The 17,497-nt window shown below is 42.8% G+C and overlaps 2 protein-coding genes across 4 annotated transcripts in view; one reads left to right on the plus strand and one right to left on the minus strand.

Moving 5' to 3' along the window:
• ZNF207 (zinc finger protein 207) overlaps window positions 1-3,396 on the plus strand; it is an 18,545-nt gene extending 15,149 nt beyond the window's left edge. For both annotated transcript variants that reach the window (XR_012583161.1, XR_012583162.1), the window contains one exon: window positions 61-3,396. The gene's annotated coding sequence lies outside the window, so the exon portion shown is untranslated. The remainder of the gene's footprint in view (window positions 1-60) is intronic.
• On the minus strand, window positions 3,354-17,257 carry LOC102069830 (sterile alpha motif domain-containing protein 9-like). Of its 2 annotated transcripts, XM_005490476.4 has the most exons (4): window positions 16,495-17,257; window positions 14,448-14,602; window positions 13,972-14,016; window positions 3,354-13,472 (listed from the first exon to the last, which is right to left on the minus strand). In XM_005490476.4, exons 3-4 carry the CDS (start codon window positions 13,973-13,975, stop codon window positions 8,809-8,811), a joined length of 4,668 nt encoding a protein of 1,555 aa, XP_005490533.2. In that variant the 5' UTR covers window positions 13,976-14,016; window positions 14,448-14,602; window positions 16,495-17,257; the 3' UTR covers window positions 3,354-8,808. The 2 variants fall into 2 exon arrangements, with proteins under 2 accessions (XP_005490533.2, XP_026651335.2); XM_026795534.2 differs by lacking the exon at window positions 14,448-14,602.
• Between the last annotated feature and the right edge of the window lie 240 nt (window positions 17,258-17,497).

The following is a 17,497-nucleotide window of genomic DNA, read 5'->3' on the forward strand; positions in this document are numbered from 1 at the left end:
TGTCTTTCACTTAATTGGGTCATGTTTTTTCTAAAATTCAAATTTTTCTTCTTCCTATAGCCCTGCCATAGGACAGGCTGAGGCAGAGTCTCAGTGTTGCCCTGTTCAGTCTGAGGCAAGTGGGATTTATTTTATTCATTCTGGGGGCTTTCACAGCTTTATGGCTGTTGGATATTTATGTCCCCAAACTTGCAGCAAGTTTGGTGAAGGCCCCTAAATTTATTTTAATTTAGGTTTTTTATTCTCTTTTGGTAGATGGGCTCTATATTAATATTTCTCCTTTTATTATCACTGTGGTTTTAAGAGTCTTAAGGGGGGGAACCTGTTTTAAGATGTGTGGGTACCTTTTCTCTTAATGGAATGCATTTCCTTCAGGGCTGCTCAGGTGTCCTTAAGACTCCCCATCCCCATCTTTCCCTGCATTGCCTTTGTGCTGTTTTGGGTTTGGGTTTGGTAGTGTTCATTTTGTGTAGTCTCTGAATTAGTGGCATGTAAATACCAATTATTAATGTTTTCTCTTCTGAGGATGTGTATCAATTGAAAAGCTTAAAATAGATTTGAACTAGTAAGTTAATTGCTACAATAATTTGTAGCCCAAATTACAGAATGCAGTTTCTTTGAAGAAGGTTAAGATGTTAATACTGCTGTGTTTGTGAGCTGCACCTCAACAAATATTAATGTAGAGCCCTGTGAAGAAATAGAGATCAGATCCTCGTTGGGAACACAGAATAGAAGAGTGAGAAATCAAAGCTGCAGATTTTTCAGCTCTCCAGTTTCGGGGAGAACCTTTTCCTCAGTTCAGGGAGAACTTCTTCCTCCATCTCAAATACGTCAAATTTGAAAATGTTTTGACTCTTGCAACAATAGCAAGATTTGAAAAACTTTCTTTTAAACCTTGTTAGATTCTGTTGCATATTCAGAATTAGCTTATTTGATGTTCCTTCTTTCACGCAGTGCCTAGCAAAAATTTCTACCCTTAGTGAAGAAAAAGGTGCTGATTCTGCTGCAGATCCATTGTTTGTGAATGCTTGAGATTGCTTAAGGAAAGCTTCAGAACAGCTGGTTTTGTAGAATACCAGCAGTGAAATAGTAAATAAACAAATGTGGGAGTCTGGTTTGACTTTTTTTTTTAAGTTTTTGAGATATTTTTCAAGTTTGTGGTGAGGCTTTTTTATGAACATAGTTGTTTATTTCTTCAAGATATTGTTTAATACTGACCCCTAATGGGATTTGAAGTAATTTTAATTCAAGGATAGAGTTGTAATTCACTTAGAGTGGATTGCACATTGCTGTTGTACCATTCTTTGTTTGTGCTCTGCCCTTTGCATTTTTCCTGTAGAAGCCCCCCCCAAATCCTTGTCTGACTGGAAAGTTTACCTGTCCATGTTAACTATTGCTGAATGGTTACTGAGCATGGTCTTGCTTTGCTAATTCTCATTGTGGTGCTCCCCCTGATAACAGTGAAGATGAGAACAACTCTTCAAGATAAACTACTGCAACTAGTACTCCTTTCACTTGCTTAATTTTAGGACCATTTGGCTTAGTTATTTTTTCCCTAGAATGTCTAAGGAAACTGTTTAACTCAAAATAATGCATTGTGGGGCTTTGTACTTCTTGCTTAAAGTATCTGAATCTCTTAGAGTCTCAAAATAAAAAATAGGCAATTTTGAAATGCCTCTTTATTTTGAGGGATGAAGTGTGTTCTTAGTTATATTCCAGTCTTTCAGCTCTCATTGCAGCAGTTTGTGTGTCACAAAGTTGGACATCTTGCTGTTAGTGAAATTTCTGTACAAAGGTAACAGTATTTCAGTGATGTGACTGTTATAGATATTAACAAAATGAGGTCTTGGAATTCAGGTTTTTTTAAGCTTAAGTAGGGGCACATAACTTTTTTTAAGGAGCAGGGGTTACTGATACTCTGCTAAATTGGGTTAATTTGCACCTGATCTATTAAACGAGAAAAGTAACTTGGAAATGTGGTAAATAAAGTACATACCACACATGGAGGATTTAAAAAAAATCTGTATGCTTGTAATTAAAATAATCAGAGGAGGGAAACAGTGGTAGTGAGTGGGTTCTGTAAGAATGCAGCTGCCTGTGCCTGCTCTTCTGTCTGTCATGGTTGGGCTAAGTTGGAAGTAGTTCAGAGGAAGGAAGAGTTTTGGGACAGCCTTTTAAGGGATCAAGAGCAATCAAAGTGTTTGTAAAGTGTAAGGTATATAAAAGTTCTTTCTGAAGTTCTGAAAAACACTTGGGGAGAGGTTTGTGGCACACTGGAAGCAGGAACTTAGTGCAGTGTTGGTTGCCAGAGCACAGATTGCCAGTAAGGAAATGCAGTTTTACTGCATTGTGGAGGTGTGGCTGAGGGCTGAGCCCTGGAGCTGCTGCTCTGGCAGCCAGACATGTCCTGGCATCCTGCTGAGTCACTTTGGGCTGTCCCTGCTATGAATCATTGTCAGGCTTGCTGCTTAAATACCTGGGCACTGTGAATAATGAGGCCCTTGTACCTTCTGAACAAGTTTAAAAAGCACCTAAATTCTTGTGGGCTTTCTTGCAATAGGGACAGTCAGCAGCACTGCTGGTTTAATGGCAGTGAATTTGACTTCTGCAAAAATACTGTCTTGAACTTACTTATTTTAAGGTTTTTCTTTCTTGAGGATATAAAGAAGTAAAAAAGTTTTGAGGAAATAGGAGAATTTTAATGCCAGTATCATCTTAACTGAAAGCAAAGAAGCACATGGCATTGAGAGCCTGAAAGCTTTGTTAAAAATTCTCTTGTTAGCAGTTAGTGTCTCTCTGACAGCTAGCTGCCTTATACAAGCTTCTGACATCTTAAATTTTTTTCACTTAAATTTTGTCTTAAATCTCCACCATATTCAGAAATGGGGCATGGGTTGTAGAATTTCAGCTTCTCCTGCTCTTAGTAGCCACTCTGTAGAATTGGGTTTTGCTAACAGTAATTTTAATTACCTGAAATGAATGCAGTACAACCAAAAGCAACTATTTCACCATTTTCCAACTTAGGAAATTATGTAATGCTTTGAGACAAAGATGTCATGGAGAGCTTTTTTCTTTTCTTTTCATTGAGTTACTTGCACTGAATTCTCTAGCTTCTTTCTCATAAACTTAAGTGGGAAAAAATACATTTTTCTCTTTCACTTGTAAAGTCCAGAGTGAGAAAACACGCTTTAGGACTTTAATGAAGGAACCTGGCAATGTAAGTATTGTAATTTCCTTTGATTTTAGTAGGCAGCTGGTGACCTGATTAAACTTATGGGTTATGTATGAAAAATCACAAGGGCAAACTGAAAGTAGTTTTATAGTTGCCTTTACTTCACATGCTTTTCTTAAGCAACAAATTGCAGTAATTGAAGTTTGGCAGCTTTTTTTTTTTTTTAATAAAAAGCTAAATTATGGGTAAAACACCTTGGTTTAATACAATTTGTGTTTCTGTTAACTAGCAGCAGAATTTCAGCATTTGCTACTTACTGGTAGAGAAGAAAAATTCCACAGAACTGCCAGTACAGGTTAGTTTAATCTGTAAGTACCTGATGTTCCTATTTGAAATAATTTGTTCAAATGATACCACTTAAATACCTGAGGGGAATTTTGATCTCTGAAATGCAATTGTTACCTACTACTGATTCCAGTAGTGAGTGAACAGAGTAGACTTCTTTGGAAGATCTATAATGGATTTAACTGTGCTTGTGGACAGGTAAAATATCTGCAAGCACCTTTAAGGAAAATTTAATACAGAATCTTGACAAGCAGCCTTTGGTGTTACTGAAGAATGTGAAAATCTGAAGTCACAATCATGTGGTAACATGCCAGTTATTACTGAGGCTGCTTTTTACCAGCAAACCTGCAGGGTCCTGTGTTTGTTGTGTTGGGGATTAAGCATTTCTGTTTCTAAGAATCCATATCAGTTTGTAATCTTTCCATTTTCTTTAGCTATTGCTAATTACCCTTTCTTACCCACAGATTTTTACTTTGTTAGGCTGGTAAGCCAGGAGCTTGTTCTTCTGTGCTTTTTAAATTATTTTGTTGGTTCATTTCAGCACTTCAGAGGCTGCCTACAAACATGGTTTTGTCCAGCTGTTTTATCTTACATCAGAGTTACTGCTCTGCCTCTATTTTAATTCTGGCCTATTCCATCTTCCCAGAAATTCTGGTATTTTATTTCTATTGTGTAGAATGTTTTATACCTTAAAATAGGAAAGATTCTTTGTGAATGAACAAAAGATGCAGCTTTCTCTGGAATGGCTGCACACATTTATTTCTATTTAGACTTTGTATATTTTATCTCTGCATATCAGTAGAAGAGATGAAAACCTTTTCTGTGCTGGAAGCATGAAGCAGAGATCCACAGCTGGATGGGCTGTAAGACTGTGCTTTAATTCACTTTTGAGGCCGTGATGTCCCACTCTGAATTTGAGGGGCTTTTGTCATCACTGGTGGGTAATTACTTAGCACTGGGAAGGTCACAGTTATGTGGTAGCTGAACAGACACTTGAGTTTTGCCAGCTCATCTGAAGGGTCTAGAGTGGGTTTATGAGTGACTTGCCACTTCCAGCAGAATTCTTGGTTTAGGGTTCCAAAATCTTAAACAGTGCTGCAGAATTCATCATAAAAACATGCACGGTTTCAAGGCAATTGTAGCTTCCCACGTTTTAGAATCGTTACTGTATCAGCCCATTGCCTGTTATCTTCTCTACATCAGTTCTTGGTAATTTACACTAAATTGCTTTATCTTCAAAATGAGCTGCAGGCAAATTTCTGACTAATGTTGCATAGGTTTTTCTTACTAGAAGGGGGAAAAGGGGGAGTCATTAATTATATACAATATACATTATTATTTACAAATTAGCTTTATCTTTCTTTGCTTAATCTTAATTGCAGGTATGCAGGAATAAAAAGGATACATGTTGTGAGGTTAGCCCTGGTAACAGAATGTGTCTGTATTTCTTACACCACCTGTGGTTGACCTGCTGGCATTAATGCAGTGCTCAGTACGAAGCTGGATCAGTAAATGCTGTTGGCTGCTCAATCACCATGTCAGGTCCTGGTTTTGGCAGTGGCTGCATGCAGACCTGCACTACTCGGACACTGGTCTGGCAGTCATGGGGATAACTAAAGGGCACTGTGTTCCATAGGGTCTTAACAAAAGAAAAAGTGCATTTCTCCAGGACAGATTGTAGTAGAACTCTGGTAGAAAGACATCTCTTTGTGACACTTTAAATGGCAGTTACTTATGGTACTTTTTGGGAGAATAAAGTTTATTTTCTTTTGAGATAGGACCAAAACAAGACTGGAAATGTGGACTTTGATTGCCAGGTAAACAGTGTTAAATTGTAGCTCAACTTCTGACACACCACTAGAGCAGCTGTCCATTGTGAAGTGGTTCAGCAGTCTTCCCTCACAGTTGTGGTACTGTGTATTTGGGACAGGTTGTCATTTCCCACTTTTCTTTCCACTCTTTGTTGACTCCCAGTTGCCCTTTTTGAGTTTCTGGTCACCATGCAGCAAACTCAAAATGACCAAACTCCAAACTGGTTTTAGTACCTTCATAAAGGACCTTGAAGCACCTGAGTGAGCAGTGTCCCCTCTCAGCAGCAGTATGGCCACAGAAGTTAGTGTCTTGTGAAGGGCTTTTTTCTGTAACTTAACTGATACTGCTTTTGTGTTAAGTGGGATGAAAGGGCTGGGATTACTGATCTTTTTCAAAAGACAGGTGGTGGCAAAATACTGGTGTGGAATTTAATTCAAGAAAGTGAGAGACTGGTAAGTATGTGCATCACTTTAATGCATGCAAATAATAGTAACAATAACAAGCTTAATTTTATAGCATTCACTTTACAAAGAAGATTAAAAGAAAATGTGGAACTGACATGATTTGCATCCACTGGGAACCCTCTCTTGAACTGTTCTTGAGGAATGGGTCATTGCACACACAGCCATCTGCAATGTGTGACATTTTGTAACAGTGTCTGATTAAACAGAAGTGAACCACTGTTTGTGTGTATTTTTCTTTTCTCCTCTTGAATACCTATTTAAATTATTATTGCAACAGATGTTATGGTGAGAATAACTTGGTACCAGCTTTTTGATTCTCTGTAAGCTGCAGAGACTCATTTGTGTGAGTTCTGATTTCAAGTGGACACAAACAAGTGAATCCTAACTTCTTGACCTGTAACTTCCTTTTGCTGTTGATCCACTGTCCTGCTGCTAAGCAGACTGTAAAAAGCTATTGAAGTTAGAAGAATATAAAGTCAAAATTTCTAACAGTGTTTTCAAAGAAGTTGGTGGCATGGGCATGCTGGGAGGTGCTCTGTTCTAAATCCTTTTTGAGCAGAGAGATGAGGTAGCTTGGGAAATGGCACCTCCTGTGTATGGGGTGAGAATGGATTACTGTGCTAGGCTGGTGGGGCTTATTTAGCTACCACTGTTCACTCATGGGTTGGTTTCTGAGAGCTGGTAAAGGGAAGATAAATAGATATTTTTGTGCTATGGCATGGAGCAGTTGAAGGCATTTTGCACTGGCAGTGTGTGACAAGGAGGAGGTGCAGTAGAGGACCCTTCGAGGGAACACTGCTGCTGTGCACAAGTTCTAATGGGCATTTGTCCTCTGGCCCTTCAGCTCCAGGAAATCTGAGGCATTTGGGAGCTGCTTTGTGCCAGTTGTGGTTGCCTGGCAGGTGAAAGCCCTCCCAGTGTGAACATGACTGGTAGGAAATAGAAAGGGTGGGTCTGTACTTGGCACACTGGGAGCCTCAGCTGGTGGTTCTTGCAGTGTGGGACCCCAAGAGTTAATATGTGAGTTTACACTTTTGCTCTAAAACGTCTTCTTTTGGTCTTTTTGTTGTTGTTGTTTTGGGGGTGTTTAGGTTTGTTTTGTTTGTTTTGTTGTTGCTGTTGTTTTCTGTGGGGCTGGGGGGATAAAGAGTTTAAATCTAAACGTTTAATTTCTCAAAAGATGAAAGTAGGGATATATGAGGAGCATGAGCCCTGTTTATACCTCAAAGACTCAGGCTTGTGCAGTAGTGTGAGCTACAGGGCAAAGCACTGCTGTCTGCAGGATCGAGTGGGGTGTGGGCAGGCAGTGAGCAAATCACAAGACAGACCCTCCTGGCCAAGCTGGCTGTAATTTTTCATCAGGGTAACAGTTCCTTTTCAAAAACAAAGTCTGTGTTTCTGCCACAGTATTTGAGCAGGTTGTGTATGTCAGTGCTTTGCTTTTCAGTAAGTTTACATAACCCCAAGTTTCTGCTCTGGGTTGAAGCCATCCTAATGCCCCAGGCCAGACTTGGGGAAGCTGCCTTTGCCCAGCTACCTTGTGAAACGTACTCCTGTCCCTGCATCAGGGCTGGGCAGCAGAGGGGGATTTCTCTGCCCTCTCCAGCTCTCTTCCTTCCGGCAATTGTTTCTCCTTCCTCAGGCCAGAATGTGAAGGCTTGGATTAGACAATAATCTTCCACCTTCTTCCTTCAGAATTCACCATGGCTTGCAGTTCATTCTGCAGTTTTTGGCTCTGCCCAGATCCTTGCTGCAGTTGGAAAAGCAAATCATACCTAGCTACTGTTGAAAATACATCCTCAGGTAGGGTAATCAAGCACACATAGAAATGGCAGTACTTCACAAAAGATATTTATTTGATTAAAACAAGTTACATGACAGGGGGTTTTGGCAATTTTAGTCACAATATCTTATATCAAACAATGGGAAACTCCAAGAACACACATTTTTGTTATTAGAAGCAGAATGTGGCATCATGGTTGCAAACATAGCACTGAAAACCTCCTCTGCATTTTTCAAACCATGATGTATGCTTTAGACAAATTTCAGTTCTGTATTCTGTGGCACTCCTTGGCTGGTAATGCAGAATAATTTCACCAAGTGCAGGAATTGTTTGACTATGAACACATAACAGTGCTTACAGTAAAATGATCTTTTATGCCACCCATGACTCTGCTCACTTATCTCCCACCCCAGCCCAGATATAGATATTGTCTAGTATTTACTCTGTATTTACACAGAGAAGCAGTGTAGGATTAAGCAGAATTTGGGGCCTGTTTTTTATCATTCTGATTGTGAAGTTAGCTTTAACACTGCTTCCATACTGACACTGCCTTTGCAGTCAGTAGGTATTTCATACATGGCACATGTCAACATGGTATGTGGTCTGAGTTCAATTTTCTGTTGCTGATTCAGGAAGAAAAATTTAGTTACACTGTGTGGGGGGACAGAATGTAAGAAAATAGTGCAGAAGGTAACCTCACCCCTGAGGAGCTGCAGCTGTACTAATCACCAAAAGGAACAGGCCTGCCCTTAGTAGGCCACAGCTGTGTCCAGTTAGAAGAGTGCCACAAAAGAGTGGCTTAGCTGGTTGAGGAGAGACCTGGAGTTTGTTGGCTGTACTGTGAAGAAGGAGTCAGTGCTGTGAGGAGCTGCCCTGGAGAAAGCAACAAGAAGGTATGGAACTTCTGCAATAAGATGACAACAGCACTGGACAAATTCTTTTACTGATCAAGACTACGCAGAGATAACTTGAAGTGCTAATCTGTGGGGTAAGAAAAACCAGATCAATTGTTGTCTTTGGGTTTTTGGTTTAAAATCTTGTTTTCTGTAATTCCAGAACAATCAATGGCTTGGCTCTAAGTTCACTCTATTCATAGTTTAAATTTTTTTGAGTTACTTGGTCACTAATATGGTTGTTAATTCTGATGTTGTCTGGTAGTTACTCAGGAACAGTCCATTTTTAGTTTTAGTACCCTCTAAGAGCACCGTGCATGCAGTACTGTACCGCATACCTTAGGTTCTTTTGATGGCTGGATCATTTTCAACCTCAATATTGAAAGCAACAAGACCATTATATGAAAAGCCTAAGTAAAAGGTCACATTTTCATTTCCAGCAGGCACTGATTCACGATGGAGTGGCAAGATCTGGAGTTCCTTCCCATGACCTCGTATAAATAAATTTCTGTCCTTGGACCAGCCAGAAACTCTTTTGAGATTGTATCGAATTTCGGGAACATTCCATACAGTTCCATGCAGCCACTTCATTCTCCTCTCATCTAAGGAGGACCCCACCATCAATTTGTCAATTTTAGTTTTGTCCACTATCTTACTTAAACCATAACCCTTTCCCAGAAAAAAATGGGTGTAGATTCTTTTCTTTCTGGTAGGAACATCTTTCACTTTGATGTCATATAAGCGTTTCAAGGTTTGAAGAGCTGAAGTTAAAATTTCATCATTAATGGGATTAGGCTCTTTGTCTAATGCCTCATCTGGCCAGTACAGCAAGGTGAGCAGAAAATATGCACTTGCTGGAAATTGTCTCTTTCCTTTGAAGAATCTTAGACTGAGCTCACGCAGCGTTGGCAGTGGGAGGAGTTTGGCTGATCCTGGTGCTAAGCAGGCTAATGTGATGTGGCACAAAATGAAATTGATCAAATCATTGTCCTCCAACCTGGTCCTCAGTGGGTTTTCTGGATAGAAACTAAGGATCCTTTCCAGCTTTTCAGCTGACCTCTTCTCTTTCTTATCTGTTAAGAAAGACAGGATATTGGTGACATTTCCTCCACCACTCCCATAAATACTCATTTGTCTCATGAGCTGAGTGTCAGGACCATTGTTGCTGTCATCTAGAAGTGATGCTGAGATGAAGAATTTAGCGTATACAGCTGCTTGCTTTCTCAGCCACTTTCTGGGATTATGAATTTGTTCTTCCTTATCATCATTTTCATCATCCTTCTCCTGGTTTTTATCTGTTTGGAAGTAACTTAGTTCTTCTGAAATCCATTCCAGAGCATTGTAGAGGTTCTGGCGCAAGCCTTTCAAGCGGGAATGAAGCCTTCCCCATGGTCTCTTTATGTCTTCAGGAATGTAATCTGTGGTGAGATATTTCACAAGCTCAGTATGCTCCCCCTCTGGACCTCTGTGGAATACAGGGAGTGTGGACAAAAATCGAAGAAGGCGACAACCTACTTCTACTTCTCCAAAATAGCCAGCGTTGTTCATGCTTTCACGTTCTTCCTTTGCTGCCTGTTGTGCAGCCCTGAAGCATTTCATGGCTTCAAGAGCAAGCAATATCTTCTCAGTGATCCTTTCAGGAGTATCTTCCTCTGTCATTTTATCCACAGTAAAACCAAACCATCTCCTGTAGACTTGACCTTCTGTATCCAAAATAAAAGAATCGGTTGGCAAATGTGATTTTGCAACCGTTGCCCAGTATTTAGCATCTTCAAATTTTTCATTGCTGTAATTTAGTCTGGCAAGCTGCTGGGCAAAAAAAGGATCTTTTCCAAGGAGCTCATACGCAGCTTTTAAAACAGCAATGGCTTTTTCACAGTCTTCGGTTTCACAGACTTGTTCAATGAACGGGGAGAAGAGAGTGTCAGTATTGTCCCCCCTGCTTCTTTTATCACGTCGAATAAACAGATGTCTGATAAACCTTCTGAATTCTTCTCGTCCAAATCTGTTTTCAAAGAGTGTCTTTTCCTGAAGAAGATTTGTTGCAATTTGACTTAGTGATTGATTCCCTGAAAGTTGATGCAGAATTTCTTTTGCAACCAGGCAGTGTATTATCCGAATCGTTGAAATATAAGTGATGCTTTCCCTTAGCTCAATGAAAATCATTCTTGCTTGTTCACTCAAGTGATGCTTGAAATCATATGCTCTTGCTGTACTCTCTGTATATGCCCCCAGGCCCAGAAAAGCCTCACAGTGTGACAGGGACAGGTATGAGTTTGGTACGTAGCAGTTGAGCAGGGCAATGTAACGCATCAAGCAGGTGTCACGAGAGGAAGGGTCGATGCCTTGCAGGATGTGCTCTACCATGTCTGACACATATGTTTTACTGAACTCCTTACACATCAGCACAAATGTAAGTATGAATTCTGGTTTATCATATTTCTGCTGCAGATTTTCAAGTTTGGTGTTAAACTGCTCTTTCTCTAAATCTGTCAGTTTGTGAGTGACAGCGACTGTGTCCAGTGGCGAAGCCTTGCAGTGCCTTTCAGGGTCATTGTATCGTCTGCAGCATATGAGGATGAAGTAAGGCCTGGAGGTATTCATTTTCCTGGCTGTTGCAGCCTCTATTAACTCACTCTGTAGGTCATCCAAGTACTCATCATCATAATCTTCAATCAGGAGCAGCACAGGAAAGCAGTGAATGATTTCCTTTTCTTCATAATCTCTAAGGGCGAGCACATGGTTACAAACAGTTAAGGGTGGATAGGAAGTTTTGATAACAGCACATCTAAAACGCTTTCTGTTTTTCCATAGAACTTGCCGTGCTATTGTGCTTCCTCCACTCCCAGGATGGTGAAATATCTTTAGTTTAGCCACAGAATAATTGTGTCCACCTCCTCGTAAAATGCCATCCAGCAGTTGGCTTGCCTCTGCACATGCCTTACGTTCAATGATGTCCCCACAGTGTTTATTATCAGCAAGCCACAAGTTTTCCCAAGTGATTTTTCTCCCACGGTAAAAATCTTGTTCTATTTCTTGTTTTTGTTTTTCAGTCCAAAGATTTAATTTGATATCATCACATTGATCAGTACAAAGGATTTCTAGGGAATACAATTTCTCTTCTTCCCGCAAGGGAAGTGTACACAGGCCTCCAGTGGAAGCTGGCAGGTGTCTGGGTTGGGCTGTAGAAGGCAGCATTGACTGGATGGTGGCATCGACGTGACTGAGCTTCATTCCCACAACACTGCGTTGTTCCAGGGTCTCAATGCTGCAGGATTCCTGAGCTAGATTAGCCCACTTCTTGTAGCTGTCTCTGGACTCTGCAATGCAGATGATGTACTCCATGCCATTCATCTCTGTATAGAATTCCTGAAAAGTGTCCACAAGTGGTTTCTGCACTGGTGACAGCAATAGAAAAAGCACAATGAAAGAGCCCTCTGGCAGAATTTCCTCACAGATACAAGTAATTACTTTCTTCAGGTATTTTTTTTTTGTTCTAATCCATGTATTTTCGTCACAAGCTTTCTCATCCCCAAGGAAGTCACTGCGCCCATTGCAGAATATCCAGCTGGTCTGATCAAACAGCTTCTGCGAGGGAGAATTATCAGTCTTAATTTCTTTGAAAAAATCCTGTAAGAAATAAGAACTTGTTTCATGGTGCTCTTTGTATTTGCTGTACAGCCCTGACACATTAGAATGTTCATCGAAGTCAAAGACACAGAAAATGTTCAAGTGCATTAAAAAGTCGATGTGGTTCAGATTGTCCTGTTCACATCTGTTTGTGACAAGGATGTACCGTAGGGAATCATCCATGTAGCTTTTGCCATCATTTAATAGAATTGATAACTTTCTTCCTAAATCTTGAGGTATTTCTGTAGGTACTTGTGTGCTGGAGAGCTCAGCTCTTTGTCTCTGAGCATCCCTGTCTGGTATGGCTTGAATGAAAGCAGCGAGTTTGCTTTGCTGCACGGGCTCAGACTTCGCTCCCAGTCGCTGGTAGAGAGCTGGCTCTTTGGTCAGGATCACCTTGTGACTGCTTTCGTTGTATTTTGGCAAATGAACTTGAAAGTAATTGTTCTTTACCAAGCTGAATGTTGGTTCAATGTCAACCTCCACTACAAATCTTTGTTCTTGAGAGTCTTTTGAAATCACTTCAACAAACACAGGTGGATGAATACATTTCCTTGCAATTTCTTGTAAATTATCGCAAAAGCACTTTTCTATATGATCCAGAGCATCAACAAAGTCTTCTCGTTTTTTGACCTTTATGCCGACGATCTGCCCGTGTTTCCAGCCCTTGTTCTCAACACTGTCCATGACACCAAAATGGATGGTGCCGTTTGTTCGAATGTTCATGCAGGCCGAAGCAAATCGTATCACTTCAGAGGCAAATTTTGATTTCAGCTGTTGTTCGTTCAGTTCTGCAGCAGTGTCACAGGATTTGTATTCGTGGCAAGGAATGATTAAATCACTGACTCCTGATTCTGGAGGAAGAACTGTGTCCTTCACGTATTTAAAGTCGGGGTCCTGACTTCTAAATGGCCGATAGTTTCTGACCTCTAAAACTTCAGCAGCACTTGGAAGCTGGGATTTCTTGCTGCTTTTTGGCTTCTTGCCAGAAGCAGGAGCTGTGCTCTCGCTGCTGGTGGTGCCCACAGCACCAGCGCTGCCTTCGCTCGCCGTGCCCTGAGCAGGGGCAGTGCTGGCTCTGCCTGGGGCTGTTTGTGCTTCCCTTCTCTCGGGTGTTTTGCTGCCGGAGTCCTCAGCTTGCCCTGCGTTGTCCTGCAGCCGCAAAAGTTCATTTCTCTTGCGGATTAAGATCTGGATTTGGCCTTTCTTCATTCCTATGTCTTTGAGGAAAGACTCATCCAGTTCCATTAATGCTGGACCTGTCACTTCTTCTGCATAGAGTTTATCTACATACTCCTTCTTGATTCCGGTAGATTCCAGCCAGCATTTGACGTGGTTCTCAACCCATTCTCTCACAGGTAACGTTTTGTAATCTAGACATTAAAATCATGTATTATTAATTACAAACTAATGTTTGTTTGGCCACAGTGAATGTTCGATTCTTTTCTTTCTACCAGTCACAGTGAGAGAGCAGGTCTTAAATATGTCACTTCTGATGATAAAGTATTCATAACCGTAATCAGAAGCAGTTCTAAATGGTGCAAGACCAGTAAATCAGCAAAGCAGGAAACTAGGAAGGAAACTTGGAAATTATCCTCAAAGGGAATTGAGGAAATAACTCAAAATGTTTTTTGCAGGGCATAACAAGGTTTATGGGAATTGACAGGGCTGGATTCTCTAAACTGGACAGGTTTGGGTAGATCATTTACCACTTGAGTCTGATTATTTTATCCTAAATAAAGATAGCATCAATACAAACCCTAAGATGATAGGAGTACTGATTAGTTCCCCACTAGAGAGAAATCCTTCAAATGCAGATATTAAAGCAAATTGCTACATACAAAGTAGAAATTTTCTGAAAGCAATACATACCCATTGTCTTTGGTGAAGGAAATCCTGCTGTTGATGTACAAAACCCTAGAAGGAGGAAAAAGTAAGCCTTCAGATTTACAGTTCACCTTCCTGTGATAGTTCAAGCCGACTTTGGTGTTCTGTTTTCCCAACTTCCTCCCCAACTTTTTGCCCAAGGTAATTTCTGTACCTCTAAAGGCCTGTTCTTGCCAGCTGTGCTGCTGCTGCCTCTGCACACGTGGTGGATGTGACAGAAGCAGGGGGTTGCTGTGGAGGTTTGTGCTGACAGCTGAGCCCAACAGTTCCTTCTGTTACATCTGGAGAAAAGGAGGCCCCTCACCACTGCATCCCCCAGGTTCTGTCTCTTTAACTTTTTATTGCTTTATCTCATTTTCCCTGCCTTTAGTTCCTTCACACTTGCTTTTTCCCCTGCTCTTTTTTCACGGGTACACTCTCCCCTGCTTCTTCTCTTTTCCCACATCTGTTCTGCTGCTTACCAAAATTTCCAAGAAGCAGTTTGACTCACTGCCCAAGCCAGCAGAAGGTTTTCTGTTTAGTGGGGTGTCCTCCCCTGAGTTATGCCATCCTTCCTGTGCCCAGCCTCCATTCCAGGGGTTCAGGATGGGTGGCAGCACGGACAGCCTGTTCTGTACTGCAGGAGGAATGGGTTTGTTATGAATGAAGTTCTATATGTCTGATCTACTAAACAACAAAATTTAATTTAGCAGCAATTTTAACTGAGCAGCAATTTTATATAAATGAATACAATCAAGTATATTAGATATAATCAAGCATATACAGAAATTTGGCAGTGATTAATTAAGTATGATTAAGGTTTGTATAAAGTATAAGCAGAACTGACCAGGGTATGGGGAGGGTTTCTCACCGTGCCTCACGTAAGAAACAAAGGAATCCAAACCCAACTTATCTACTGCATGCTAGTACATACTCATCAGTATTTTCCTGTAAATCTCCTATTTTCAAATATTGAAATCTGTGTCACTGTACTGCACAGCTCATGCTCCATTTGTTGTTAGGGGGTCTCCTGGCTCTGGTCTTTTCGCTGTCTTCCTTGCTGTCCCCTGAATAACCTTACAGGTTGCACATGGACATTAAGCTTTGTGTTATGTAAGTAAATATTATATTCCAAATAAGTATTATCATTTCATAGATAAAACCACTACTATAGATTCTGTATCTGAAGTTGTCCCAGCTTTGCTCATCCCACGGCCAGTTCTGCTTTGGGAATCGTCTCAGCTTTGTTTGCCCGAGGCCAATTCTGTTTTGGGATCTTGCTTATCTCAGTACCACAGCCTATATCCTGTGTTGCACAAATAACATGTGCAAAGGGACACATCTGCTTTGTAACACTAATCACATATACTTTTTATTTTATAGCAATTATTTTCTAAAATAGTGATGTAGTTACAATCATGTTAGCAAGAATCATATGCGTTAATCACAGGTCCAATACCCCTGCTCAGTGTGACATTCACAGTCAGCAGGGCACAGGGAAAGGTGCACTGTGGTGCTGCTGCTGTTGCTTCTCTTACTGAGTGGGGAGACAGCCCTGTGCTGCAGCCCTGCAGCTCGTGGTGCTAAACCAGTGCTCTCAGCGAGTGGCAAAGGAGCTGTCCGGCTGCTCGAGGTCTCCACAATATCTGCAGGTGTAATGGTGGTGACTGGGGAAAGGAGAAAACCTGGGCAGGAGGTGGGTTCAGCAGAAGGGGTGGTCAGGGAGAGCAGGGTATGCTGGAGAAAGCCAACAAGTGCTCATTAACCCTTTCTGCATCCGGTCAGCCCTGTGGAAGCCTTGGCTGAGGCACAAACATGGCTGGAGCCCTGATGAGAGCAGGAGGCTCTGAGCGGGGAGCCTGTTACGGGACTGCCCTGATGTGCTGCAGGTGTAAGGCATCCCTCAGAGTAAGTGTAACCAGGCTGGTTATGAAAATGGTGGGAGATGGATTTCCACTGACACTTGGTGCAGCCTTCGCCGATAAAGGCGGCTAAAAATGTCCCTGAAAAAGCGATCTTTCAGTGCCTTTGGCCACCTCCCAGGGCTGGGCTTGTACTGTGGAATCCCGTCCCGCCCTTGTCTCTGCCCCAGCCCGCGGTGACAGCTGACGTCAGGAAAGCGCTTCCGAACAGAGAACCTTGCCGGGGAATCGAAACTGGAACGGAGGCTGAGCAGAGCGGGGGCAGCGCGGCTGGAGGGGCCCGCGGGTCCCTGATCCCCCTGGATCTGGGAGCACTCGGGGTTTGAGGTCCGGGGGCTCTGGGGAGCACTCGGGGTTTGTGCTCCGGGGGCTCTGGGGAGCACTCGGGGTTTGTGCTCCCCGGGCTGCACGGGGGGGGAACGGAGGGGGTGCGGGCAGCGCTGTCGGATCCCCGCTGCCGCCTCTCCGAGCTGCTCCCAGCCCCGTGGGGTGGCCGGGGCACAGAGCTGGGTGGGCGGCCGTGGAGGCACAGGCTCACCTTTCGTTAAACCCGGTCCCAGTACAGCAAGCCGCCGTGCTGAGAACGAGCAGCGCTCCGAGAGCTTACCTTGCAGAGCCGAGTGTCCCAGCGCGGTGTGCCCGCAGGGAAAGGTTTCCGGAGGAGGAAGGGAGGGAGGGAAGGTGCTCCAAGACCCCTGGTGCCAGGCTCGGCGCGGGCAGCAGGCTGAGCACTGTGGGTGTTCTGCAGCTCCCGCGCGTCTCTTGAAAATTATTCCGGAAATAAAAAGAGGAAACTGCTTTAGACAAATATTCGTGGTTCAAGTCTCCACCCCCTTCACAGCAGTGCTGCTGCTGATTGGTGCTGCTGATACAAATCCAATAGCTTCAGCCTCACCAAAAAAAAGGTGTCAGAGGTATATGTCGGAATATATAATGTGGAATATATTTCTTCTTTGTTTTGTATTTTAAACTTTCAGATCCATTTCACTGCCCTCTATATGAGCTACCTGCTCACTCCAGACCCCCCACCAAGTAGTGGAGAGGCTGGGAGAGGCTGCTGGGCCCAGCCCGCTGTGCTACTGGCGCCCAGGAAGGCTGGGCTGCAGCAGAACTGTCTCGGTCGCTTTCTGTTTCCTGAAAAGCACGTCATCACTCCCCAGCTCAGGTTCACCAAAACTGTTTATTTGTGGGTATTTCTTTGTCCCACAGCAGCACAAAGAGCCGCCATTTTATCTCAGCTGTGCACCTGCCGCAGGCACCGGGCTGGAGGGGGGTCTGGGGTCCGTCAGAGAAACCCGCGAGGCTCTGGGGCCTCAGGGAGGCTCCGCTGGCCTGAACAACTCGGGCACCGCCGTTGGCCCCGCAGGCAGAGATGGACTGAGCGGGCTCAGGAACGGGCACTGCCCGAGGGCAGCAGGACCCCCTTGGCCATCCCTGCTCAGCTCTGCCAGCTCCAGGCCTGCTGGGCTCCCTGGCCACACAATGGCACTCACAGCTGTGCGGTTTTAATCCGAATCTTTATTTAGTAGATTTATAAAAGACCTTTACATGAGAAATACAAAAATATGAAATAGGCTTTGACTCTTGGTAGGTAAAATTACCGTTATTTT

Source organism: Zonotrichia albicollis, chromosome 19 (assembly GCF_047830755.1).
Source record: "Zonotrichia albicollis isolate bZonAlb1 chromosome 19, bZonAlb1.hap1, whole genome shotgun sequence".
Classification (NCBI taxonomy): domain Eukaryota; kingdom Metazoa; phylum Chordata; class Aves; order Passeriformes; family Passerellidae; genus Zonotrichia; species Zonotrichia albicollis.